General features: G+C 40.5%; 1 protein-coding gene and 1 long non-coding RNA gene across 2 annotated transcripts in view; one reads left to right on the top strand and one right to left on the bottom strand.

The window, feature by feature from the left end:
• The window catches only part of shq1 (SHQ1, H/ACA ribonucleoprotein assembly factor), a 69,674-nt gene that overhangs the window by 40,605 nt on the left and 1,482 nt on the right, over positions 1 to 27,587 (top strand). The window contains exons 10-11 of the mRNA XM_083533168.1: positions 8,867 to 8,990; positions 14,153 to 14,273. Of these exons, the coding sequence (XP_083389294.1) occupies positions 8,867 to 8,990; positions 14,153 to 14,273 (245 nt within the window). The remainder of the gene's footprint in view (positions 1 to 8,866; positions 8,991 to 14,152; positions 14,274 to 27,587) is intronic.
• LOC310722454 lies at positions 16,444 to 17,073 on the bottom strand. Its single transcript, XR_014532379.1, has 2 exons — positions 16,770 to 17,073; positions 16,444 to 16,737 (listed from the first exon to the last, which is right to left on the bottom strand). It is a non-coding gene; the product is annotated as an uncharacterized lncRNA (long non-coding RNA).

Genomic DNA, 27,587 nt, shown 5'->3' with positions numbered 1-27,587 from the left:
GAAAAGGTGTCCTCAATAAAAATCAGAAAATCTTAATTGTTTGTTCTATAACCAAAAACTGCTTCATACATTTTTAGAAAATTTACACCTAGCCATCACATTCATACCTGTCCAATCCTCTTGGAAGGCTTTCCACTAAATTTCAGGGCATGGCTGTAAGGATTAATGCTCATTCAGTCATAGAGGCATTAGCGAGGGCAGGGGAGATGGTCAGGTTTATACAAAGTTGTAGCGATACAGTGTAAGGCAGTTTCCTGGAACCTGCAGCACTAATAATGTAGAATCCGTTAGAGACTTGATACTCGTGCCAAGCAACTCATGGTGATGATTGGAACTCACAATTGTGAGCCCAAAGTAGCCCAAAGCCCTAATCAAATGAGCCAGCACTGGCGTAGGCTTTTTTTAATACAGTAATCCCTCGTTTATCACAGTGTTTACGTTCCAAAACCGCCCGCGATATTTTACGTATACAGTACTGTATTAACATTTTACTTCATTTTATTATTAATAATTATATTTTTATTAATACATTTCATTATTTCAACATACAACTCCATAAAAAAAAATTCCCTATAAGTTTATCTTATCTTATCTTTATTTATATTATTGCTATCTGCGAGAGACCGGGAAAATTAGCTAAACAAATTAGTTACGTGGCAAATGCAATTTCGCGATAAACCAACCGGGGGCGCAAGATTCGAACCGCGGTAAAGCGGCGGATTACTGTATAAATTCAAATAGCGGTAAAATCTTACCATGTCTTTTTTAGACAAATGGTACAAATTTTAGACAAATGGCACACCGTTTGAATGAGATCAAATTAGTCTTCCAGTCTACATCATATGCGTTCACAATAATCCAATTTCAAATGATGATTTCATTTGTTTTGCTTTTTATTTCACTTCGACACACCTATTTCCATGTGTGACAAGTTTTTCTCAATTAGTGAAGTCAGATCTGCTTAAGATGTTAGAATGGACAAGCGGTAGCTCAGTGGTTAATGCTCTGGGTTACTGATCAGAAGGTCGTTGGTTGAAGCCCCAGTATCACTAAGCTGCCTCTCTTTTGACAATCAAAAAGCAACTTTACCTTTTGAAGAAAAAATAAACCCATGTCAAAGTCTGAACCAACTGGGTCTTCTTCAAAGGATAGTGGAACATGAGATATCCAGCAGAAGGAAAGGTACGAAAAAAAAACCCACACACAATCAAAATTTTAGCAAGCAATATTTGTGCTATCTGTATCTGGCTAGTGTCTCAAATGTCTGTACTGGTATTCAAATCTGAAGTGTGTGTGAAATTAATCTCAAAGGTTGTTTATTTGCATGTTTATTTTAATTACTTACTTGATTAAATATTGAAACTCTACTGCTAGCAAACACTGAAAACAGATCAGAGGTACAAAAGCCAGCTCCATTAGCATGCTCAGAGGATTCCGACAGTTCCTCAACCGCAGCTACATCGATCAAGTTCGGAATTGGTCTCAATTATAGCTTAATGCTTAATTATATTTAAAAAAAAATATTTCATTGGTTTAGTTTCCCAAAATGTAAACCAATAACCCCAGTTTTTAACCTCTGCAGCCCTGACCAGGCAGTTACTGAGCATGAGCGTTACTGAACATTACATCCTCACGTTCATTAGACGTGCAAGATTCGAAATATTGGTTAAATTCATTTGAAAAGCCAGTAAGAGCTCTAGTTCTAGTTCATTTGATAGTAGTGGAGGCAGATTTGTTTATCTTACGTGCATTCCGACGAATTATAAAGTTCAATCTTTTTGTTAGTTTTAAAACAAAGAGGGGGTGCGCCTCCTCCGAGTTTCCTGTTCTGTTGTCCGTGATCCCGCAAGTGCAATGACGATGAGAGGGTTTGAGTCACTTGGTGACACAGTGGTGGGTGAACAGGCTGTGTAGCAGTGGGATGATGGCACGACCAGATTTGTGGCTTTTCGGAGAGTTGTATGCCAAAAGCCTTGGTTTTAATGACCATCTTCAAAGGCATGATTTCACACAGTGCTGTAATATTATTGTTATAATACTGCAAACTCTAGAGTTATTCGCACCCTTCTAATAAAAAGCTGTCGGGACCCATGAAACATGCAGCATTGTTCAATGTGGTCATGTAATTTTTAGTGTAACAGGAGGTTAGGCGGGGCATATCGCGTTGCTCCTCCAGAAAATAGATCCCATGTTGAAAAATTAATTTATATGATTCAATAATAATTGGCACGGTCATCTCTTCTAGTTGAGGTTAGCTTGAAAAAACCCAGCCAGGAACATCCCAAAATGGTGAAGGAATCATTTCACAAATACTTTCTTCTTCATAGTGGATGAATTCGAGCTGTTTACTCCTTAACCAACTTACAGTAAGCAAACTGAATTCAACCAGCCACGGTAATGACTCCTGCTTGCGGATGATGATTTTTTTTCTGCTCAAAAGTGGCCAGAGCTTTATAATGGTGGGGGCAGACAATTCAAAATGTAGAATCCTTTAAAATTGGACGGAAAATCTGATGAAAAGCTGAAGTGCAAAATATCTTCAATTGTCGATCCGTATTGGCGGATTTGTAGTTGTTTTTGCTAGCTCTGTTCTTCCCGATTCCTGTAGACGGTAGAAGCCAGAAAAATGTCGTTTTGTTTTTATGGTGTGTTCGAGAATTCTAGGTAACACTGTTGCCATGAAAATAATGAGTTGCAGACAATTTAACATAGGATTAGAATTAGAAGGTGATACGCTTGGCAGCTAACACTGTGTTATTTGCCTGGGTTTGTATCTTCATTAGACGATTCTCATGTCATCTGTGAGACGTGAGCCCTGCCTTCTCTGTTGGAGTAGAGGTGCTGTTGTAAACAAGCAGCAGGGTGGCATCTGTAGCTTTCACAGAATAAAGAATGGAAAGCGCTAACAACTAGATGAACAGTCTAGGCTCAGCACACAAAGCCAAGTAATTGCCTTTTTAGGTGACTCCGAAATACGATTTTGTGAGGTGAGTTATAGACAGGGTTAAGGAGCTATCAAGACGCACACACACACACACACACACACACACACATATGTAGGTTCACAAAATTCACAGTTTGGTACATACCTTGGTTTTTAAGTCATAGGTCGGTTCAATTTTGATACGGTTAGGGGGAAGAAATGCAAAACATAAAACGTGCTTGCCGTTTTTTAATAACGCATTGTAATATTATTAAAAAAAATTTAAACAATTGAAAAGAAAAATGCCTGCTTACTTAAATAATATATAAAGTAGCATTTTAATAAAAATGAAATAGAAAAAACTAATTAATGCAGTCAATTTTTTATTATATTGAATCAATTAGGTAATCTATGAAATTAGCACAAATTAAATGTATTAAATACAATTAAATTTGGTAAAAATGTAATAGTTTACATTTCATAGCCCCTATTAGGGTAACGCAGATGTGTATGTAAGTGTGTGTATGTGTTATACATTTTATATACAATTTATTTTTAAGATGTTTAAAATATGAATATCTACTTAACTGTTGACTTTTTTTCAGCATACCTAACAAATGTCTTCATTCTATCCATCCTTCATTCATTCACTCCCTCAATATTGTGGAATTGTCAGGATTTTCTCAGGAAATTCTTATAGCTGGACATAAAACACAAAAGAATCCATATCGCTAGCATTAGCTGTTAGCCATGTCCTGATTAGCGGCTAACACTAGTGCTGTGGATTCTTTAGCGTGTTCATGCATGCGCAAAACAAATCTTATTTCCAGTACGGAGTGATTAGCCACAGTGACACTGTGCTAACTCTTGTTTCTTTCTCTCGTTTTTTTATTAATTTATTATTATTAATTTATTACATTTTTTAAATACCCCTGGCATTGTTGTTTTCAAGTTTAGGAATAATTGTAAAAAAAATGCGCTCAAGTACAAGGCGGAAATTAAACAAACTTGCGGTCTGCCACTTAATATGTTAAAGAGGGAACTCAGATTGTAACTGTGTTCATCGCATAAAAAGGACTGCATTGTGAAAATCGATTTTGGTGAGAATACTTGTACCGTGACACCCCTAATAAATATATATATTTTTATATATATATATATATATATATATATATATATATATATATATATATATATATATATATATATATATATATATATATATAGTGGGTACAGAAAGTATTCAGACCCCCTTAAATTTTTCACTCTTTGTTATATTGCAGCCATTTGCTAAAATCATTTAAGTTCATTCTTCTTCCTCATGAATGTACACACAGCTCCCCATATTGACAGAAAAACACAGAATTGTTGACATTGTTGCAGATTTATTAAAAAAGAAAAACTGAAATATCACATGGTCCTAAGTATTCAGACCCTTTGCTGTGACACTCATATATTTAACTCAGGTGCTTTCCATTTCTTCTGATCATCCTTGAGATGGTTCTACACCTTCATTTGAGTCCAGCTGTGTTTGATTATACTGATTGGACTTGATTAGGAAAGCCACACACCTGTCTATATAAGACCTTCCAGATCACAATGCATGTCAGAGCAAATGAGAATCATGAGGTCAAAGGAACTGCCTGAAGAGCTCAGAGACAGAATTGTGGCAAGGCACAGATCTGGCCAAGGTTACAAAAAGATTTCTGCTGCACTTAAGGTTCCTAAGAGCACAGTGGCCTCCATAATCCTCAAATGGAAGACGTTTGGGACGACCAGAACCCTTCCTAGAGCTGGCCGTCCGGCCAAACTGAGCTATCGGGGGAGAAGAGCCTTGGTGAGAGAGGTAAAGAAGAACCCAAAGATCACTGTGGCTGAGCTCCAGAGATGCAGTCAGGAGATGGGAGAAAGTTGTAGAAAGTCAACCATCACTGCAGCCCTCCACCAGTCGGGGCTTTATGGCAGAGTGGCCCGACGGAAGCCTCTCCTCAGTGTAAGACACATAAAAGCCTGCATGGAGTTTGCTAAAAAACACCTGAAGGACTCCAAGATGGTGAGAAATAAGATTCTCTGGTCTGATGAGACCAAAATAGAACTTTTTGGCCTTAATTCTAAGCGGTATGTGTGGAGAAAACCAGGCACTGCTCATCACCTGTTCAATACAGTCCCAACAGTGAAGCATGGTGGTGGCAGCATCATGCTGTGGGGGTGTTTTTCAGCTGCAGGGACAGGACGACTGGTTGCAATCGAGGGAAAGATGAATGCGGCCAAGTACAGGGATATCCTGGACGAAAACCTTCTCCAGAGTGCTCTGGACCTCAGACTGGGCCGAAGGTTTACCTTCCAACAAGACAATGACCCTAAGCACACAGCTAAAATAACGAAGGAGTGGCTTCACAACAACTCTGTGACTGTTCTTGAATGGCCCAGCCAGAGCCCTGACTTAAACCCAATTGAGCATCTCTGGAGAGACCTAAAAATGGCTGTCCACCAACGTTTACCATCCAACCTGACAGAACTGGAGAGGATCTGCAAGGAGGAATGGCAGAGGATCCCCAAATCCAGGTGTGAAAGACTTGTTGCATCTTTCCCAAAAAGACTCCTGGCTGTATTAGATCAAAAGGGGGCTTCTACTTAATACTGAGCAAAGGGTCTGAATACTTAGGACCATGTGATATTTCAGTTTTTCTTTTTTAATAAATCTGCAACAATGTCAACAATTCTGTGTTTTTCTGTCAGTATGGGGAGCTGTGTGTACATTCATGAGGAAGAAGAATGAACCTAAATGATTTTAGCAAATGGCTGCAATATAACAAAGAGTGAAACATTTACTGGGGTCTGAATACTTTCCGTATATATATATATATATATATATATATATATATATATATATATATATATATATATATATATATATATATATATATATATATAGGGCTGTAAAATTAATGGCTCAATAACACGTTAATGCAAATTAATTTTATTATAAAGCAATTTATGTGTAAGTATGTATGGGTGTATATGTGTGTATATATATATGTGCATGCATATATATATATATATATATATATATATATATATATATATATATATATGCATGCACATATATATATACACACACACACACACCACATAGTGATTCTGTTTCTGGAGTGCTTCCAGATGTTATTGAGTAAAAACTATTTTTGGCCATGTGTAAGGGTATGTAAGGCCCCTTGAGATTGAAAGGTGAGTAGTGGCAGTGGTGTGTGTGTGTGTGTGTGTTTTAAGAATTGGAGCAGGTGTGTGTTTGTACCTGACAGGCAGACAGATGGAGTGACTAAGGCTGTTCCCTTCATGATTACACCAGGAGAGAAATCATAGATAAGAAAAAGCCTGGAGATGGCCTTATGTAGCCTCGAAACCCACAAAAAAAATCTTTTCCATGCACATTTTTGAGTACATGTTCTTTTGCTACCAAACACTGGTTTCCAGATGTGGGAAGCAAGTTGAAAAGTACCTCTTGGCATTCATGTCTTGTTGCCAAGTTAAGCTTTGAATCCTAAACATGTCATAATGCGGTTTTAAATCATTTAGAGCCAGAGTATGAGTTGGTATAGCAAATGTACACAAATCATGCAGGCTTTTAAAATTGGTGTTCATTTTCTCTGTATTCGAAAGATGCCTAACTAACTGAATATTTTAATCTCGTCTCACATCAGATGAGGTGTCGACTGTGCTTTTTTAACGGAATCCATCTATCTTGAGTTAATATGGCTTTGCTTTGGGTTTTGCCAAGTTTATGCCAGATATTTTTCAACTACAGGTCCTACACGCTGCAACACTTTATGGCTGCAAACAGCACCATCATAAAGTGATTGCTACTATTGTAGAGATACGTGACTACCACAGAATGCCTCTGTCGTTGAGGAGTGAGCATTATATTTGTGTAGTGAAAGTTGATTAGCAGGCTGGTAGCTTGTATCAAATCGCAAAAATGTATAGTTCAGTTTCTGGTTCGAAAAATCATAAAATTCATAGCATTCTAGACAATTAAAGTGATGTCAAAGTCGACTCCCAAGTCTTTTCTCGAATGTATCGGCAGGCGGTCAGGGTCAGCAAATCCTTCTCTGCAGGCCTAAACACTATCAGAAGCACTGACCTACATTTACAACCTAAATTCTAATATTTGTTTCATTATATTGTATTAGTTTTTCATTTCGTAGCGTTTCTCTTGGCTGCACTGCTTCCAGTACATGTAAAGATGTTAGATTTTTTTTGTCCAATCAGATTTCAGCCTCTATGTGCTGCCATGTCAATCTAATCTGCCCAGGGCCTTCAAAGTCAGTACTGCAGGCTTTTTTTAACCATAGTCTCCTTATTAAATAACAGGGAAACTGTTACAGCCAAGTTCGACTGGCAAAACACGTCTGTAGCTCTGCACACATGAATACATCCAAGTTAGACTTTATGTCTACAGAGAAAGAGAAATTGATTTGGTCTCGGACATACTTATAAGTACATTTTGAAGAAAAGCTAGACATTGTGAGGAGGTCTGCCAACCACATACTTTTGGTCATTTCCTGCGCTTCAAAGAGGCCCTGAACTAAAAGGTGCCAGTATTACCATGTGTGGAGGAATACAAAGACTTGTGTGAGCGTGTGTGTGTGTGTGGGCAGGTGCACTGGTGTGTGTTTCCTGCCTGTGAGCGAGGGCGGCAGCAGCTCTTAATCCTACACATTTGCACACGAGTGTGACAATGAGGGAGAGTAACCTAAACCTCCTCTCAGTACCGAGGCAACACGCTGATTATAGAGACCAGCTAATGACATCCTCCAGCTGCATCCAAAACACACACACACACACACACACACACACACACACACACACACACACACACACACACACACACAATGCTATGTCTCCTTTTCTCGCTCTCGATCTCTCCGTCCTTTGGTATCTCTTTCCTCATCTTGCTGTATTGCCAGCCTTATCTGATCGACTACCCATCTATCTCTTAGTTTATTGCTCCCTCAATTTCTCTCTCTTCCTCCGGCTGTCAAGGAACTGCCCTCTGCATCTCCATCTCTTTCTCTCCCCATTTCTCTCTCTCTCTCTCTCTCTCTCTCTCTCTCTCTCTCCACTCTGCCTGACTAATGTTGTCTCCTAAGAGTCTTGCTCAGCTCTGCCCCCCGCCTCTGGTTTATTTACATCGCTGTTTTATAGCCCGGGGGAGCACATGAGCTACGATGACACGCTGCATTGACTCGGGGTGCATTCTTAACAAGCCAAACTGAAAGAAGAGATCCGGGTGTGTTTGTGTGTGTGTTTGTGTGTGTGTGTGTGTGTGTGTGTGTGTGTGTGTGTGTGTGTGTGTGTGTGTGTGTGTGTGTGTGAGTGAGTGAAAGACAGGCATTTTTGTTCTCCCTACGTGCTTTATTTTCCCGTGGCTAGCATCACGGCTGATCTCCGATTTTTAAGCTGGGACGATTCGAAGCCTTCAAAAGGTGTTTAAGAGTGGCTCTTGTGTTTACCCCTTCAATAAAACGCCGAGTCGTTAGGAGTAATTAGAGCACTAATCGCTGCAGTTACGAGGAAAGTGTTCAGTGCAACGAGAGAGAGGGGAAGCGAGGGGCTCATTGGAAAAAAAACTGCGACCAGATTTTATTGACCAGCACAGCTTAATGATGAGCTGTAGGTAAGTGGATGGAAGTGTAGTATGTGTGGGCATTTGGATAGGTTGTCCCTGTAATTGTGAGATAAGTACGAGGATAAGAATGTCTAAGAGATTTGCTCTTTTTAAACTGTTCAGCTTGGCCTCATGAGGAAAACATACTTATGCACAAAAACTGTGTTTTATTTATACAAAAAAAAGGAAAAGAAAGTAGATTATGAAGGAGGCATAGTATTAATAATGGTGTCAGTAAAGAGGTAAGAAGAAAAATGTGTGTTTGTGTGTTTCAGACGTATCACACGCTACACGAGGTGCTAGTGTCGTTCGGCCGCAGGGTGCTGTGTTACCCGCTGTACCGCCACTTCTCTCTGATCACGACAGCAATGCAGGACGCCGCTCACATTTTCCAGGGTGGTGAGTTTTCTCTTTTTCTTTTTCTTTCTTTTTTTTTTTTCTGTCTGTCTCGCCCAGCAGCAGGACTCTGTCACAATAAGGCTCTTGAGTGGTTTTCAAACAGCGCTCAGAGGTCAAGTCGAGGGTCAGGACCTTAACGTGACCCCTGCTTTCACGTCTCGGAATCTTGCTTTTCGTTCTTCATTCATTCCTTTGTGTGGCCCTAATAAGAGCTGAACCTCTTTCTATTGAAAAAAGAATTCGTCTTGCTCGTCCTTTTTCCATGAGGAAGAGAACCATCCTTCTTCTTTTTTTTTCTCCTCTTTGTTTTTAAACAAGGTTAATGAAACGGTACCTCTGTGAACAAACTACGAAAAAAAAAAAAAAAAAAAAAAACGTGGCAGGTGACGTGAGAAACGTTTCACAGATATCCGTCTTTGTCCTGTGGAGTTTGCTGGCTAAAGGAGTCTTTACTCTTAGTAAAGTCAACAGATTTGCTTCGGCTCACTCACTGATATCTAACTGCTTCTGTCAGCGAGAGAGAGGTGGAGAGAGACTTCACAGGGAGCGCTGGCTTTGCAGCGTACGCGCTTTTGACTTTGATATCTCTGTGGGAAGAGTAATCTTTAAATCAAAGTGTCTGGCGGAGAGAAAGAGCAGGAGAGAGAGAGGGAGGAAGGGAGAGAGAGAAAGAGAGGGGTGACACTCTCTCTCTCTCTCTCTCTCTCTCTCTCTCTCTCTCTCTCTCTCTCTCTCTCTCTCTCTCTCTCTCTCTCTCTCTGTGTAAATACATTTAGGATGTGTGCAGTGAGCTTATCCGGAGCATGTTGGTTTAATGCTTGTAAATGATGGCAATTAAAGGGCTTTTTAGCTGCTGGATTAGCGCGGCCGTGGCTCATTAGAAAGTGAACACCTCGCCGCACTGGTTTTCGAGCGAGCTTATTAGCTCCTGTTAACTCCACGCTAACTCCCCGCCACACACTGTCTTCCGAAGGGCAATCCTTTTCAGTATCACAGGAGACGGGAACGCTTTTTACTCCGAAGCAGTTACGCGCTTTTGATTTCGCACGCATCATTAAACTTGTAACGCGGCACTCGTGCGAGGATTTGCGTGGGAAACGATTATTTGTAGCCGAATTTGTTAGCAAAATATTCCGCATACCTTTCTGTGATTAGTTTGAACATTGGTGATTGTGGGAATAGCAGAATTATTCACAGTATGGGGCATTCCACTATTTGTGGTGGATCAAGGCATTTCAGAGATGAGTCTTTTGAATTTTTGTATTTATTTTATAGACACATTGCAAGATTTGAAGATATATTGAGGTAATACAAAATGTAGTGTAGTATCGATTAACCTGCTCTATTTGGTTTCTATCTTACAATTTTTTTTTAATAAACTTTTTGCTCTGTGTGTATATGTATGTGTGTATGATATGTGTATGTATGTATGTATATATACACACACATATTTACATTTATTTCTGACGAACACTTTTGCAATTCCATTTAGTTTTTCCTCACTTTCTCATTCCGTTTTCTTCATCGCACATAAGGCTTGATTCTCGGCTGTTACGGATCTGCTCAAAAAGCTCCCACTGATCAGTCGTCGGTAAAATTAAAGCCCTCAGAGAATTCCCTACCTTAAAAAAGCGTTCATTCTGTTTATACATCCACTATCATGACAGCAGCATCGGCATCAACAAACCACACTAGTGACCTCCACCGCTACTTCGCGTTAAAACAGGAGCCTCTTCATTACGCCGTAACACCCCACTGATTAAATTCGTAGGGAAATACGATTACACACGTGCACTCACAGGGCACGCCGATCCGATCTGCCGCTCTTCTGCGAAATGGCTGAAAAGCACGCAGTCAAAGATATTGGCGGAACAAGCACATTAAAGGTGGCGTCGAGGGGAGGGATGGAGGGAGGTCTGTGCAGGAAATGAAATCCGGGGTAAATATTTAAACAGCCCTCAAGCAGCACGTTTGGTGTGCTGCGGAACATTTAGCTCCTCAAGAATTCTGGATTTGATGGCGGTGTTTGTTAAATATTTAAATGGAAGTAGTCAGTAATGCAGAACCACAAAGAAGACAAACACTCTCCAGGCAAAGTGTGATTTAACAAGCGTGTAAGAGGAAATTCAACAGATGACATAACACGGCACCGTACAGCATAAAACACACACACACTTTTCTAAGGTTCAAATACAGCCAAATTGAGTTAGAATATGTGTGACAGCTTAAGGTAACACTTACATTTTGTGTAGTTCTGAAGTGATGTATGATATGCGCATTAAACGTGGAAAGGGAGAAAACCTTATTTAAAGGTTTTGAGGTCTACCTCCTATTCTTTCACTGCATAGGGCCTAATCTTATGGAAAACGTTTATAATGAGAAATATGATCACATTGATTGGCATTATATACAGTCCCCTGTAGATGTATTGTGACCGCAAGGCTAATTCTGTTGTTTTTACTAAACAATGAAGATATTTGAGATTGAAATCAAAAGATAAATTTTATAATATAAATCAGAATTTTAGAGCCTCTGGCAGCAGGCCACCCAGTTTTTAGGTGAGTAAAAGTGTAGAAACCTGGCTATGAGGTAAATAGCATGTCATATTTAGCTGCTTATCTCTTGCTTGCATCAATCCGTCAACCTACTTCACCAAAGTGTTCCAAAAATCTCTAAAACTTGCATAAGCTTGTATATTTTGGATCATGAGCAGATCCTTTCCTTCTCCGCACTTTAGCTTTTCCATTATTCGGGTAGAGGTTAATCATAGTTCCAGAACTTTAGGCAATTTCTGCTTTTGAAATTTTTTTTTGTGGATTGTGGTGCCTTTACCCCTGCCCTTTTGAGGTCACTAGCTGTTGTTTTGGGGTCTGGTTGTTGGTAGTACACCGGTGCTTTAATTTCTATTTTAGGACCCTCTAAGTCGATGTATTGTCTATTCACAATGCTTAGGCTTTTTAAGGCCAAGTGCAGTCACAGATGTAATCCAAGGCTCGAACCAAGAGCGAGACGTGAATAGCTATTAATTGTTAAAACAATCAATCAAGCAGGGCACAACTGGATAAAACGAAACAGCTGTCAGTCACATGTTCTAATATATTTGATCACCGGAAACAAAAGGTTTAACACAGCTAGATTTTAATTTCCTGATAAAGTAGATACTAATTCAAGCTAAACTCATGTAATATATCTTTTAAGCTTTTATTTTATATTCATCATTTAATCAAAAATTCTGATCAAATTGCTGGCAGGTGAATTGAAAAGCATTAATTTGTTTGTTTAAATGGCACCGGTGAAGGAGATATATTAGGCAGCAAGTTTACAGTTTGATGTGTCGGAACCAGGAATGCATGGGCATTTCATGGCTTGGGTATTTCATGGCTTCTTTTAGATGGATGATGCTCACTGGGGAAAAAAAATTGTTCACAAATGGTTTGAGGAACATGACAAAGAGTTCAAAGTGTTGACTTCAAATTATTCATATCTCAATCCAAACAAGCATCTGTGGAATGTGCTGCACAAACGAGTTTGATTCATAGAGGCTCCACTGTAGCAAATTACAGCACAGATTTGGTGAAGTCGATGTCTTTCCAATACTTTCTGAAGGGACTGTGTTCCAACGACTAATATACAGTTCCCTGAGAAAGTATTGGAATGGCAAGACCAATTTTTTTGTTGATATCTAAACCCCGATAATATTGTCTGTTTCATCACCTGAGGTTAATTTATGTAACACATTATAGTCTGTCCATGCTAACATGAGTAGCAAAAAATTTATTAAAAAGCCAGTTATTTTGTCTGGATTTCTTATATTTGAAACATTACAGTCTACTTGCATTTGGACTTTGAGTGCGTAAGCACTCAAAGATGTCGATGATGTGACCGTGCAAGAGCATTATGGCCATTTTGACAGCTGGAAATCTAAATGCGCACTGAAATGAATAAGCGTTCGCGTGTGTCACCTTGCTATCCAAAATCACAAAAACAAAGCGTGATATGGTCTGCGAGAGATTAGAATAGATACATACAAGGTATTGGACACCCCTATCTTTAATCCTTTACAGTTGTTTTTTTTATCTTTTATATTTACAGATGTCGGTTCAATCCATTAGCATGAGCTTGCTGTCAGACAGATAATTCAGGGTTTAAAAATTATCCTATTTATTTTATTTATTTATTTATTTATTTATTTATTTATTTATTTATATTTAAAAAGGCCTCACGGTTACAATGGCTCTGAAAATTAGCTTAAACCTACTGAACAGCATGGCTGGTATGCTAATACAGTTGTGCTTTATTCCTCAGCATGACGCATGGTAAAGTTCTGAGGTAAAATTTGCCGCCACTTTATGCGCCTTCCTTTATTTTTTTCATCCCCATCCCTCTGGTTTACATTATTTTAAACTTTGAGCTCATCTTTAAAGTCTAGCAAGTCCCAAAGTTCTGGAGAAAGCCACCCAGTCTGTGACTTCATCTCTGCTAATGAAACAAAAGCTTTCAAAAAAATTTATAAAAAACAAACAAAACCCAGAGCAGAGAGGAAACGAGGAAAAGGTTCCACATGGATGGATGAGGTCATGGAGTTGTTGAGAGAGAAGTAAAGATAAAGAGAATTAAAGAAAGATTTAGATCCCCAGAGATCTTCTTTCTCTAGCAGTCAAGTCTTTTTTTTTTCTTTTTTTTCCTGCTAGAGTAAGAGCCCCGGCTTAAACGGGAACCAAATGTTTCTGCAAGGCTTTCCTCAGCGCAAGAGCACTGTTTGTTTTCACAGTAGGCTGGAATGTCTCCACCGGCTGCCAGGCTATTTCGGCGAGAGGCCCGGCGTATCTTTTTTCGTTGCTGGCACTCCTTTCATGACACTTACATTTTTCTATTATCTTGTGCGCAGGGAAGATATTCTTACACCTCTTCAGAAGAATGGTAAAATGTCAGCAAACAGTTTCCAAGACATTTTCTTTTAAACTCTTCTATTAAAAAAAAAAAAAAAAAAGACTACTGTTCTTACCAATTAGTGGCTGGTTATATCTTTTTTTTTTATTTTATTTTCTCTTTTTTCTCTCACAGAATTACAGCTTTATGTTCTTTCTTTTCCAGCTTGCTTTGATTTATGTAAACAAGCTTTTCTTTATTGTCTGACTGCCGAATGATTTCCCTCGTTCCAGGTAAGGCCTTTGTCCTGAAATGCCTGCTAGCCATCCATAAGATCTTCAGATCCAACGAGCCGGCTTACATCCTCAACGACCTCTACATCACAGACTACTGCGTTTGGATCCAGCGGGTTAAGTAAGTTCACGTCGTTTCTTTTCATGTGGCTGCACGGGAAGTCCGGGTAACTCAAATTGATGTTGCGGCGGGAGACGGGGCGGGTTTGTAATTAAGAAACAAATAATGTGAAGTGGTCCAAAGCTAATTTGTGTAGGTCAGTCTAGAAGGCAATTATTGCCCCATATGCTATAGGGTGTGGGGGAGTAAAACATACTGTATACATGAATACTTTAGCTTTGAAAGCGCCATCTGGTCCTGTGTTAAAGGGTACAAGCTGGAAGCCGGATTAAAATGTTTAAACGTGAATTTTCCTTCTGCACACAGGCAAAATTTGTGGGTTTAGCCTGTTCTGGAATGTGACCGTGAGCTCAACACTGTGTCAGTGTATGAATAAGGGCTTCAATCAGAATCGCAAAGCTTGTTAGATGTCGCGGTTTTGTGTCCCCATGTTGGCCTGAAGAATTCTGCAGCTCGTTATTTGTGAATGATGATGAAGCTCTCGTTTGTTATGCTGGACTTTTCAGTTTGAAGTTCTTTTCAGTTTGGTTGTGGGTACAAATAGTAATGCACCCCCACCCCCAAATTCCCGAAAAACTACTTTCACTACAATTACTTGCATGTTAGAAATCGGAGCCAGTGAGCACATAATTGAGTAATGAGCTATGAGCTTTGCTGGCTTGGATTCAGGCAAAGTTGTAGTCTTGTGTGTAAAAGCTCCAGCAGAGAAAAATGGGCCTGATGTTACAGGCCTGGTGCCCAGATGTAGAGATGATCAAACCTGTCAGGACCCGCTGGATTTCTTCCCCTTCTACCTTCTTTTTTTTTTTTTTTTATTTTATATCTGGCACAGATTTTCCTCTAGACAAAAGCCTTTTTATGGCCAATTAATAATAAGTGAGTAAAAATCAATTATGATGTTCAGGGTTGTGTTGGACCATACAACCTAAATTGTATTTGGTAAGGTTTTTATACATATACATACATAGACACACAGTATTATGCAAAGGTTTTAGGTAGGTTTGAAAAGAAATGCCGTAAATTAAGTATGCTTTGAAAAATAGAAGTGTTAATGGTTCATAATGTTTTTATCAATGAACAAACTGGAAAGTAAATGAACAGAAGAGAAATCCGAATCGAATCAATATTTGGTGTGACGTTTAGGTCAGGGCTCTGTGGGAGCAAAACCATCACCTCTAGGACTCCTTGTTCTTCTCTACACTGAAGATCGTCCTTGGTGGCATTGGCTGCTGAATAAATTTAGGGCCAATCGGACGCCTCCCTGATGGCCTTGCATGATTAATAAGTATCTGCCAGTATTCTTCAGCATTGGGGACACCATTAATCCTGACCAAATCTCCACATCCATTTGTAGAAATGTAGCCGCAAACCTGCAAGGAACCTCGACCATGCTTCAATTTTGCCTGCGGACACTCATTAATGTCCTGGTCTCCAGCCCAACGGTGAACAAACTGCCTCCTGCAACAGACAAATATTCTAAATTTTGACTCTGCACCTGAGTTCCTATGTTTTTTTGCTCATAGTTAAGTCACTCAGCCTTGTTGCCATGGCTTTTTGACTGCAATTCTTCCATGAAGACCACTTCTGGCCAGACATCTCAATGGTTTCCACCAGTTCATTGCTGATAGTACTTCTGGGTATTGTTTGATGTCAAAGGGAAGTAAGCACGAAGTGTCATCTGCTACATTAAGTTTCCTTGGCTGACCATTGTGTTTGTGGTCCTCAGCATCTTCCGTTTCTTTGTGCTTCTTCAAAATAGCTTGAACAGCAGATCTTTAAACCCCAATCTGCTTTGAAATCTTTGCCTGGGAGAGACCTTGCTGATGCAGTATAACTACCTTGTGTCTCGTTGCAATGCTCAGTCTTGCCCCGGGGTGTAGGAGCTGTGACATTGTCTTTCACAACCTCACCTTGGTAGCAAGTTTTCTTCACCCAATTTTACTCCTACACATGCAATTGATTATCAGCACCTGCTTGATATAATTGGACTGTGTGCACGTGTATAATGCGTGCAAGTGTAAGAATTGGTGCTAGTCTAAGCCAAACAGACGTAGTCACACCAAACATCCTACTGTTCTCACTGCATTTTGAGAAAAATAAATAAATAAATTTTTTATTCATTTGCAGTATTTCCTCATATCTGCCTTTTGCACAGTACTGCATATGTAACAATTAGTACCGTAATTTCCGGACTATAAAGCGCACCCATATATAAGCCGCACCCACTGAATTTTACAAATATTTTTATTTTTAACATAAATAAGCCGCACCTGTCTATAAGCCGCAGGTGTCTACACTAATGTACTTTACACAGGCTTTAATGAAAGACACGTTACACACGGTGTAACGGGTGAAATATGTTGCGCTTCCTTTAGGAGCATAGCGGTATTTTGGGAATAGCCTGGCACTGCATTTTTCCAGTATTACTGCGTGTTCAAGACGAGGATTATGTCCTTATTATTTTCTGATGCTTATTTCTAAGTTTATTTGACTAACCCGTAACGCTGTTGCCAAGAATAATAAAAAAGCACGAGTTTTGGAAACCTGTCTGTGCTTATATGATTTCTGTTGCAACTGGAGTTAGCGAGCTCTCCCTTCACCCAGACGCAACGCGTTACAACGGCTTGTATCTAAACAGTAGCCGACCAAGAAAGTCATTGTTCACTGTCTTCCTCCTTCCTTTCACAACTATTTCTCTCGGGAGTTTATCTTTTGGTATCGTCATGCGTTTAAAAAAATAAGTTTTTTCTCCCGATGCCGTGCAGCTCAGAACATAGGTGAGGTGTGTTTTTTTTTTTTTTTTTTTTCGTTTACATTTGGAAATTTCATCGGTCTAATGTTATGTCTCAGTTTTTTGGCTTGAAGTTTGTGAAACCGGGAAAAACCCAGGAAAAATTAATAAATAAGCCGCTTCGTTGTTTAAGCCGCGGGGTTCAAAGCGTGGGAAAAAAGTAGCGGCTTATAGTCCGAAAAATACGGTAAAAATAAAATTTTATATTTAATTCAATTTAATTTTTTCCCTTTTGGGACATGCTTTAAACATTTCTGGTTGGATTTTCAATTGGATTGAAGTAGAGGTCCAGCAAACTGGCAATTATGTCTTACGCTTGAAGAAGCAATAAATTGACAAGTACAATTTTTACATCTCAACTGCCAACACAATTTTTGTTCGAGCTTGTCAGTATACTAGTATATTCCACCCAATAAACATGCACTGGATGAGCCAAAGTGCATCTGAATCTGTCAATATGCAGACATTTTTAACATTTATGGCATTTAGGCATTTAGCAGATGCTCTTATCCAGAGTGACGTACAAGTGTTTGGGTGGCTGTATGACACTTTTTACTTTTTTTTTTAAATACATGAAACAAACAGGGAAAATAAATGCTGTTTCAGAAAGAGGTTGGTCTTCACTCATTGTTTGAAGATAGCTGACTGGACATCTAGGGGACATTTCCTGGTTCCAGAACACAACATTTTGATCTCTCTGATGTTACCTGTCACTCTCTGGAAGCCCCGACCCCTTTCCCCTTATCTAACATTAAGAATTGAATGATTATTTGACCTGCATTCATGTCTTGTATTGATTTTCCTGCTCGAAAGACACGAAGGGCTTGATTTGTGCCAAGATAAAAAAAAAAAACAGAAGAATGGTTTAAATGCAAAGATTTGACCAGTAGACAGGCATCGACTATATGCATTAAGCATAAATGGTTCAAGGCTCCAGATAAAGGAGAAGGGGAAAAAAAACTCCCCAGGAATAACTGATTATTTCACTTTCAAGGTTGACGGGTTTAGCAATTCACCACAACTGCGTTTTGATCACACTTCATCTGTTGGCTTTGCCACAACCTTCAATGTGTAGAACAGACCCAGCATGCTCTCAGCAGCTCCATGAATCAGTTCAAGCCAAAAAAAAACTGCGTTTGCAGTGTTGCTCAACCACAGTACCGACAACATTTGAAAATATCTACAGCTTGATACATTTCTGCCAGTGTCTAATTTCTTTCACTAATTCACAGCGAGTTGGAATGCACTTTTCCTTGGGCCTGCTACAAAACAACAAGTTAAGAAAAAGATGAGAGGCAAGGAGCAAGGCGAGCAAAGAAAAGTGAAAAATCTCCACATTCAACATTCTGGAGAACTCGATTAGTCTCGTCGAAATCATCAAGAAGATGAAACAACAGGAAGTACAGTTTCCTTCCATAGTCTTTAAATATCAACTTGGCACCCTGTCTACTTTCACACCTTTTATCTACTGCGAAGTGGATCGAAACCGAGATATTGACGGCATTGACCCGTGATCAAATGGTGAATCTTCTTCTCATTTTTTTTTTTTCCTTTTTTTTTTTCGCTCACAGTTCAGTAAACAACCCCAACTAGTTTTTTTTACTAGTTATTTTTTTAAATGCTGACTTTAAGCTAGAATTGCAAGACATGCTCGCAGGTTCTTCATCGTAGCCTCAATGCAAAGATACTGCGGCTTCCATATTTTCGTTTTTTTTTTTTTCCGCGACATCATGTCGAGAATCGATTTGCAGCTCAGCTGTTGTTTTTTTTTTTTTTTTTCCTTGTTGTTTTTTTTCCCTTTTTAAACATAGCTTGCTGTGTGGAAGCAGCATTTCTTGTCATGCAAAACAACCGAAGGAGACGTTGCCAGTCCACAGCTTTTTCATGAAAATCCCCAGCGTTTTTATATTTTTGGTTTGCATAGGCAGCTCTTCTGGTCTCTTTCTCACTTTGTTGTGGCGAGCTTTTCAACTCCTGACAGATCTGATAGCAGATTATTTAAACTCTTCGTTGCTTTGCCAGTTATTCCGCGCGTGACGCTTCGGCTCGAGCTGTTATCTGATCACTTCCACTCCTGTGAAGGCTCCCCCGGATCTTTCATCGCCACTCTGAGACGCTCAGCTGCTTTTGCGATAGACAAAAAGGATTAATGAGCTCTCCCTCGCCCGGATGATTTACGACGATCCGCCTAAAAGCCGCGGGCTGGTAATGCTCGGAGTAGTCCTCCGTCCGGTCGTCCTCGCCTGCTGAAAAGTCAAGTTGCGATTTATGACCTCGTAAAACGGCATCAGAATGATTTAAGCTGCTGGGAGGTTCCAACTATCAGAAACAGGACAAAGTGACTGAAGTGAGCGAAGAACAAGTATTTTGACTGACAGCGTCACTCGAATGCCTCGTCACATTCACCACCTCGAACGTCTGCCAAGTAATCACAGTCTCTAACATCCATCATGCCTGGAGGAATGTCAGCCAATATTATCGGAGTTTCATCTACTGTTGCTTGTGTTTTCATTTGTATTTCGAGAGCTTTCGATTTAAACCTTTTGCTGTTGCTCGAGTCAAGCACTCAACATGGCCTCGCACTTCCGAATGTCATTTCTAATCAGTTGAACATGCGCTTTTGCCTCTCAAGCGGAAGACTGGCATGGTTTAGTTTCGACCGACAGATTTTCAGCCTTTTACTATATATTTCACTTTAGCCCTGTTTTGATTCGGAAGAAAAGGTTTGCAGTAGACGGAATCTCTGCTATCCATCTCAGCCGGAAAAAAAACAGGCAGAAACAGCAGGCATGCTCACGCTGCGTTATTCGTTTCAGCGTGGCTTCAGCGACTTGTCGAGATGCCAAGGCCTCACAGCAATGGTGCAAGACTGCACTTTGTTTTCACTTTCCTCTTATCACTTTCCTCCTGTTGGAGTAACCAGCGCATGGAGTTTCTTCACGCCCTTTCTGCCAACAAGATAACACCAGCTCTGTTTTCTGTGTGTCTGTGCCTATGGTTGTTTCCAAACTTCTAAATTGGGTCAATCGGATTCCAACTGGCGACCATGGCAACGCAGGGTGCTGGACTTCAGGGCTTGTTCAGGTGCCCCCCCCCCCCCCTTCTTTTAGGCTAAGAGAAACGGGATATTGTCTGAACCTTGGTGACGAGCCAAGCGTTACTCTTTCAGGACAGAAGCTTCTCCATGGTAGTCCTACAGAGCTGGCAGAGATGGTGGCCTGCAGAGGCCATGTGGGTCAGGGTGTGAACTATTCAGTCCACACACACACACACACACACACACACACACTTATAGAGTAAACTTAAGTTGTTTCAGCTAGTATTAAATCACTTTGCATTAGGGAATTGTGGGGAAAATGAGTTTTAGCCTTTACCTGCAGTATGAGACAATGACAATATAAAAGAATTAAGAAGCAGTCGAGGAACTAAAACTGGAAATCATCTCAAATGGGGTTTAGGTGCTTTAGTTTTTTTTCCCCTCAGGGAAATTAGCTTAGATGGTTGTCTGAATTGAAAGGTCTTTTGATGGAGTGTTTTTTGTTTTGCCCCATTTTTTTTCCTTAGTAAGACTGGATTGGATGTGTTCAGCTTTAAAAGCTGTAAAATGCAGGCAATGCTTTAAAGGGTTTTACTGTTGCTAAAAAAAAAAATAATAATAAATGTTCATTTGGCTCATTACAGGGAAAGAGCAAGCATTAGTTTTTTTTCTTAGAAAGGCTTCAGGAAAGATGTCTAAAACTTTTGTAATCTAGTTCTCCAAGCACTCTTAACCTTTTTCTAGTAAATATGCCCTAGTATTACTATCTACTTAAAAAAAAAAAAAAAAAAAAAAAAAATGCTTAATTGTAAATTTTACTGCATTTCTCTAGGCTTAAGTAACCTAATAATTCAAGTAGGCACATTTTTTTAGAAAAAGATGAAAGTGTTTATTTTTAAAGCTCTCAAATGCAATATTGGTGCAGGTCCGTTTCAAATAGTATTGATGCATAGGTGTAACGATCCATCTAGTTGATTGCCTTTTCTATCATCCTCTATCCATAAAACCTCTGTGTAGTGCAGTGTGGTATCAGAATTTTCATCATTCATGTTTGGGTGGGGATCGAAGTGTCCCACTGCTTCAGAGGGTGGGGTTTCTTAGGGCTTCTGCACATTGTTTTAAAAAACAAGTGAGCCAAACTTAACGACTTCGAAAGTTCCGACATGATTGTTGTGGGATTATATAGACAATTCGGTTAACCAATGTAATGGGTGGATCAATGATAAATTCATCATTCAGCCCAGAAGGGGAAAAGTCCAGCAGTACCATGTGTTGTGTTTGGTATATGATTATAATTCCTTTACTAACAATTGTGGTTGTGACTTCGAGAGAACGAATCAGCGGAGACGTTGGCCAATGGCTCCGCTGTGAGACTTGCACCCGAATTAAACATTGTTATTCAAGTCTTGGAGGTATCTTTATGTTTAACGCATAGGCAACTGCACAGGGAGCAAGCAGAAGACTCTTTTTCGCACCTCTATCTAATGAAACAGGAATTGCGTTTTTCTGCAGTTTAGTTACTGCGTCAAGATTTTAAGTTATGGAAGAATGGAATATGACCATCCAAAATCAGCGTGTGCTGGATGACCAGGCTACTGTTTTTTTTTCTTCAATTACATTTCAATTAAGTATTCAGATGTCGATCGCCATTCATCAGCAATTAAGAAAACTACCATGCAAGGAAGATGAAGCCAGTTATTGAAAAGATGCAATGGGATCTTTTCAAACTGCTAGTGAGACAGTCTCCCCTCACTTCAACTCGGAGATATGAGCTAATTCTACATATACACACTATATTGGGACACCTAGGGACACTTTTCCAGCCATATGTGGCTCCTTGTTAAACTGTTCCTACAAAGTTGGAGGCACACAGTTGTATATGATGTGTTTGTATGCGATAGCTTTACATTTTCCCTTAAACTATAAGATCCAAACCTGTTCCAGCAGTATTATGACCCTGTGCACAAAGCAAGCTCCATAAAGATATGAGTTGGAGTGGAAGACATTGAGTGGCCAGATATAAAGCCTCTGACCTCAACCCTACTGAACACCTTTGGGATGAATTGGAACTCTGACCGCACCCCAGACTTCCTCACCCTCCATCAGTGAGTTACTACTGGCTGAATCGCAAAATCTCCACAAGCACACTCTAAAATCTTTTTTCAGAAGAGTGGCGGTTCTTCTAACAGCAAATGTGTACTAAATGTGGAATAGACTGTAGTATCGTCTGAAATTTTTGCGTGAGCTCATTCGAAAGGTCGTATTTTCTCATTATTGGCTGTTTATTCCATCGAAAGCTGACGTCGTTATCTTTTACATTCACCGCAATAAACCTGAATGTGAAGGAGCATATAAAACGCTTTTAGAAATTGTTAAACCCTTGCCGAGCATTCAAGTGTACTCCCTTTTAGTCTTTTAGAGGTGCAGACCGGCTTCCTCCTCGTATGTTTATTAGAAGCCTTGGCATACATTGTAGTTTTCGCTTCAGTAATTTACCACAAGTTCCCTTTCTAATATTAAAGTAATCCCCCCCCTTTTTTTTTTTAAGGGACAACTGTGTTCTCTTTCCTCTCTCCCAACTTTGAAAGCCTCCTCTCGTCACTTAATTACTGCAAACCACAACGGTGGCGCTCCAGTGACTGAATCACGTACATCATTATCCCTCAGCCAAAAAAGGAGCCTTTGTTTGCACCATAAGCACACATTCTCTTAGCACAGAAGGAGGGGGACGAGAGAGAGAGAGAGAGAGAGAGAGAGAGAGAGAGAGAGAGAGAGAGAGAGAGAGAGAGAGAGAGAGAGAGAGAGAGAGAGAGAGAGAGAGAGAGAGAGAGAGAGAGAGAGAGAGAGAGAGAGAGAGAGAGAGAGAGAGAGAGAAAACAAGCACGCCTCTGCAGCACTAACTCAATAATGACTTCCCACAGGGAGAAAGAGAATACCGCGTGTGTTTGAAGTGCCGCTACTTCCATGGGACTTCCTGGAGCAAACATCGCTCCAGGAAGCACCTCACTGGTTTTTATGGACCTGGACTCTCCACTTGAGGAGCTTTTCACAGATGCTTTCAGGTTTGTTCATGAGATCATGTTGCGCATGCCATGTTTGGGACCGTATGAAGCTCATGGCTTGGGGCCATCTTGTAAAAACACCGCTGAAGATGAATGCTGTCATTTAATCAACTTTGGCCTGAAGCACATTATTCCTTTGGCGTGTATCGACAGTAAGGAACGTAAAACTGCTTTTTATTTGTATTTTCTTTACAACACGCAATTCTTCGCATGTTTTACAGACGAGCGTCTTAGAATTCTCAGGAGATTAGATTACATCCCGAAGGTTTTCCAGTCCTTGTTTGCAGTCTTGTTAGGCATTATTGATTGCACGATCACTGCAAAATCTTTCTTTTAGGGGTGTTGTAACTTTTTTTTTTTTTTTTCTCTCCTGAGTGATGTAATAGGGTTTGTAGATATGCATTTTTGAGTTGTGGAGTTTGTTTACCTTGTCAATCTTTCACTGCACAATTACACAAACACGGAATCGACTGCGCTCTCCCTAACCCACTCTCCACTGCCTCACTGTAACGGATTGCTCTTTTCTCCGCTGTGTACCATCCTCAAACCTGTGGCTCCTGAGCGGCAGCACTCGAGGCTAAAGCGCTGTATAAACAGCCTCCTCCAGATGCATTAACTGAAATCTCCCAGCCTCAATAGCTCGCTTTCCTCACCAAGCGGGAGATCATTATCCCCGCTCCCTAATAAGAAGGCATCTCGCTTCTCGGTGGTGGGTTAATTGAAGCGCCGATGGCTGCGCCTCTATTCGTCCCCAACCCCCCAAAAACCAAACACCAATCCACCCCCGGGCGAATGAGCCACGACCCTGAAAGCACTCTGGACGCTCCGATAATCACCATGCCAATGTAGACCGCTAGCTGTCTGGAGTGCTCAGTAGCAGCCACTTGAGTTTTGGCAGCGCCCCGGACTTGTTCCGCGCATGAATAATGCATGATCCTGGGGCCCCCCCTTGCATTCTAAGCTTTACATGCAGTGCATTGTAGCAGATTTTTCTTTCCTCTCAAAGGGGCGCTTTGTCATGTTACTCGGAGTAACCCTTGCCCACAGAAGAGCTTGAAAGCCGTTGTATTTATTTAAAGCACTGCACTATGCTTAGGAAGTATTATGTTCTTTTTTACAAGTGGCATGGCCACAAGTGTTTGCAGGGTAAAAAATAGCGATGGAAGAAGCAGAGATGTGCTGCAATGTGACAAATGGTGTGTGTGCACAAGTGAGTTCTGCAAGTAACTTTGTCTGTGTGTGTGTTATGAGTGAGTGTGAGAAACTGTCTCTCTCCTAAAATAATTATTCCACCAGAGAGCAAAGCTGATAAGCATGCACCGAAGTGCTACTACGGAGTTCTCCCAACAGTAGCCATGGAGACAGCTTTTCTGTGAGGTGAATGCTAACATCGCCTGTGTACTGCCTCCTTTACTCACACAAGACCTCTAAGACTATCTGACAGGCCATGTCTGGAAACAAAAGCACTTTATCCCCCCACACTGAAGGGTCACTGTCTAGTTGATTAAGGATAATAATGACAAATATAATGCCTTTTTCAAACCCTTGTGTTCTGTCCTTTAGTCAGGGGTATGGCAAGACCTTTTACAATGGGGTGGAAAGGGTAGACCCAGTGACTCGATCTTACCAACTATGCCACCATTGCCCGATTCAATATCATTAACTGATAATGAGCTGAGGAAGTCCACTGTTGTACCGTTAAAAAAAAAAAGTACTATGACATTCTTTTGTTTATTTTTGTTTGTTGTGCCGTTTGCGAAGACGTTTTAACTTTACATCAAGTAAACTTCCTTGTCCTTCCATATCCTGCATGATCTGATATGATATGATCCTCATTGATGATGGTGAAGCGGCTTTTAAATTTCCGGGAGATACAGTAGATGTTCTGGTAAGGTTCCCTGGTGGTCTAGTGGTTAGGATGTGGCGCTCTCACCGTTGCGTCCAGGGTTCGATCCCCGGTCAGGGAACCAACCCCAGCCATTCGGGTTGCACAAGCCTTAGTGCCAGTCCCAAGCCCGGATAAATGGGCAGGGTTGCGTTAGGAAGGGCATCCAGCGTAAAATCATGTGCCAAATCAAACATGCGGATGGTCCGCTGTGGCGACCCCTAATGGGAGAAGCCGAAAGAAAGTTTACAGTAGATGTTCTGGTATTCTGTTTTTAACCGTCGTCTTCTCAAAGCACACAACACAGCCTTTAGGTCTGGAGACCGGGAGGCCTACAGCGTCGCCGGAGCCAATCTTAGGAGGGGAAACTGCGAAGCCAAACATGTATATAAAAAGTCAAGGAGCACTTCAACTCTGCTGACCCCTGACGCATGTGGCAAGGGATTAAGACCATCACTGACCTCAAACCACCCAGCAGGGCACCACCAACCAGTTCTGCTTCAACCTCTACTACGCTCGTTTTGAAAAAGGGAACATAGAGCCCATGCTCAAGGCAGAGCAATTAACAGATGAGCAGCCACTTAAACAGTACTCTCCACCTCTGATGTGCATGCTACCCTGGGCATGGTGAAAGCAGCCGGTCCTGACTGCATCCATGGCCGTGTGCTCAGCACATCCTCTTCTATACTCCCTCTTCACCTATGACTACGCACCTGCCTATACCTCAAACATCATCGTTAAGTTTGCGGATGACACCACGGTGGTGGGCCTGATCATGGGGTAAGGACAATAACCTGGAACTCAACAAAAAGAAGACGAAAGAGGTCATTGTGGATTTTAGATGAGCCGGCAATCACACTCGCGCTCCCATTTACATCAAATGAGCTTGGAGTCCACATCTCTGAGGATCTTACCTGGTCTCTGAATTCATCTATCCAGATCAGGAAGGCACTACAGCAACTGTTTTTTTTCTGAGAAGTCTAAGGCTTGTCTGTGCTACAGGATACTGGAAAACCTTTTCCATTGTGCCATTGAGAGCATCCTCTATAATTGCGTCTCATTATAGTACAGCAGTTGCACTGCTTCGGACCGTAAAGTTTTTTAGAGGGTGGTGAAAACTGCCCAACGAATTATCGGCACTCAGCTACCCACTTTAGAGAACATTTACAATGTTTACAATACAAACGCTGTCTGCAACGGGCAAGGGACATTATCAAAGATACCTCTCACCCCATGCACAGACTATTCACCCTTCTCCCATCGGGAGACGCTACAGGTGCCTCAGAGCCGCACAAAAAGAATGAAGTATAGCTTTTTCCTGTGGCTGTTACTGCACTGAACAGCCGATTCAATACGGTATTGTCACTTTCTGTGCATTTTGCACTACTGTACATTCCGCCTGTATTTATACTGTATATACTGTATCATACATTCATTCATACTTGTACAAAACTATATCATGTCATTTGAGTATATTACCCACTGACATGTCTATCTATGCATAATCTTTGCACAGTATATTGTATATTACTACATATACCATATATTATTACCTACTGCAATTTCTGTACATTTATCACCTTTACCCCTGTATATATATGGACCTCATACTTACTGCCCATCTTACTGCTATTTATTGTAAATACGCCACTTATGCACTTTTGGTTAGATGTTAACTGCATTTCATTGACTCATGCACAATGCCAATAAAGTTGAATCTCATCTAATCTTATTTAAACTAGACTATTAGAGCAAGGTTTACCAAGCATCACATGGCATTTTGTGAGAGCTGTACGGGTTTAATGATCAGATGCTTTGGATCAAACGTAATTATGAATTGATTAATGAAAAACAAAGGATCACATATGCGTACACGGCCGTCTATATAGTCAATATATATATAATATTCGCCAAAAATTATGATACTTGTCCATTCACCAATCAGGCATAACATTGTGACATTATGACTGTTTGACGTGAACACTGATTAACTCTTTATAATGAATTGTGAAGTGAATAACACTGATTATCTCTTCATAATGGCACCTGTTAGTGGATGGGATACATTAGGCAGCAAGTGAACATTTTGTCCTCAAACTTGAAAAAAATGGGCAAGCGTAAGGATTTTGACATGAGCCAAATTGTGATGGATCAGAGAATCTCCAGTTGTCACTCACTGGTCTACAGTGGTCAGTATCTATCAAAAGTGGTCCAAGGAAGGAACAGTTGTGAACCGGCAACAGGGTCGTATGCGGCCAAGGCTCATTGATGCAATCGTGGAATGAAGGCTGGCCCGTGTGGTCCGATCCAACAGACGAGCTCCTGTAGCTCAAACTGCTAAAGAAGTTAATGAAGTTAATACTCAAAGGGTCAGGACTGTTTTTGGAGCAAAAGGGGGACCAACACAATATTAGGCAGGTGGTCATAGCTGATAGCTGATGCGGTGTAGATTCTAATCTTGTATCTTGAGGAAAATGCCTACAAGAATTAGGTGCGAATGAGAAGTCGTGTAACAGCGAATTCAGCTATTTGTTTTATT

This window comes from Silurus aristotelis, assembly GCF_946808225.1.
Source record: "Silurus aristotelis genome assembly, chromosome: 2".
Classification (NCBI taxonomy): domain Eukaryota; kingdom Metazoa; phylum Chordata; class Actinopteri; order Siluriformes; family Siluridae; genus Silurus; species Silurus aristotelis.
The sequence above is the reverse complement of the archived record's forward strand: the minus strand, read 5'-3'. Positions and strand labels throughout refer to the sequence as shown.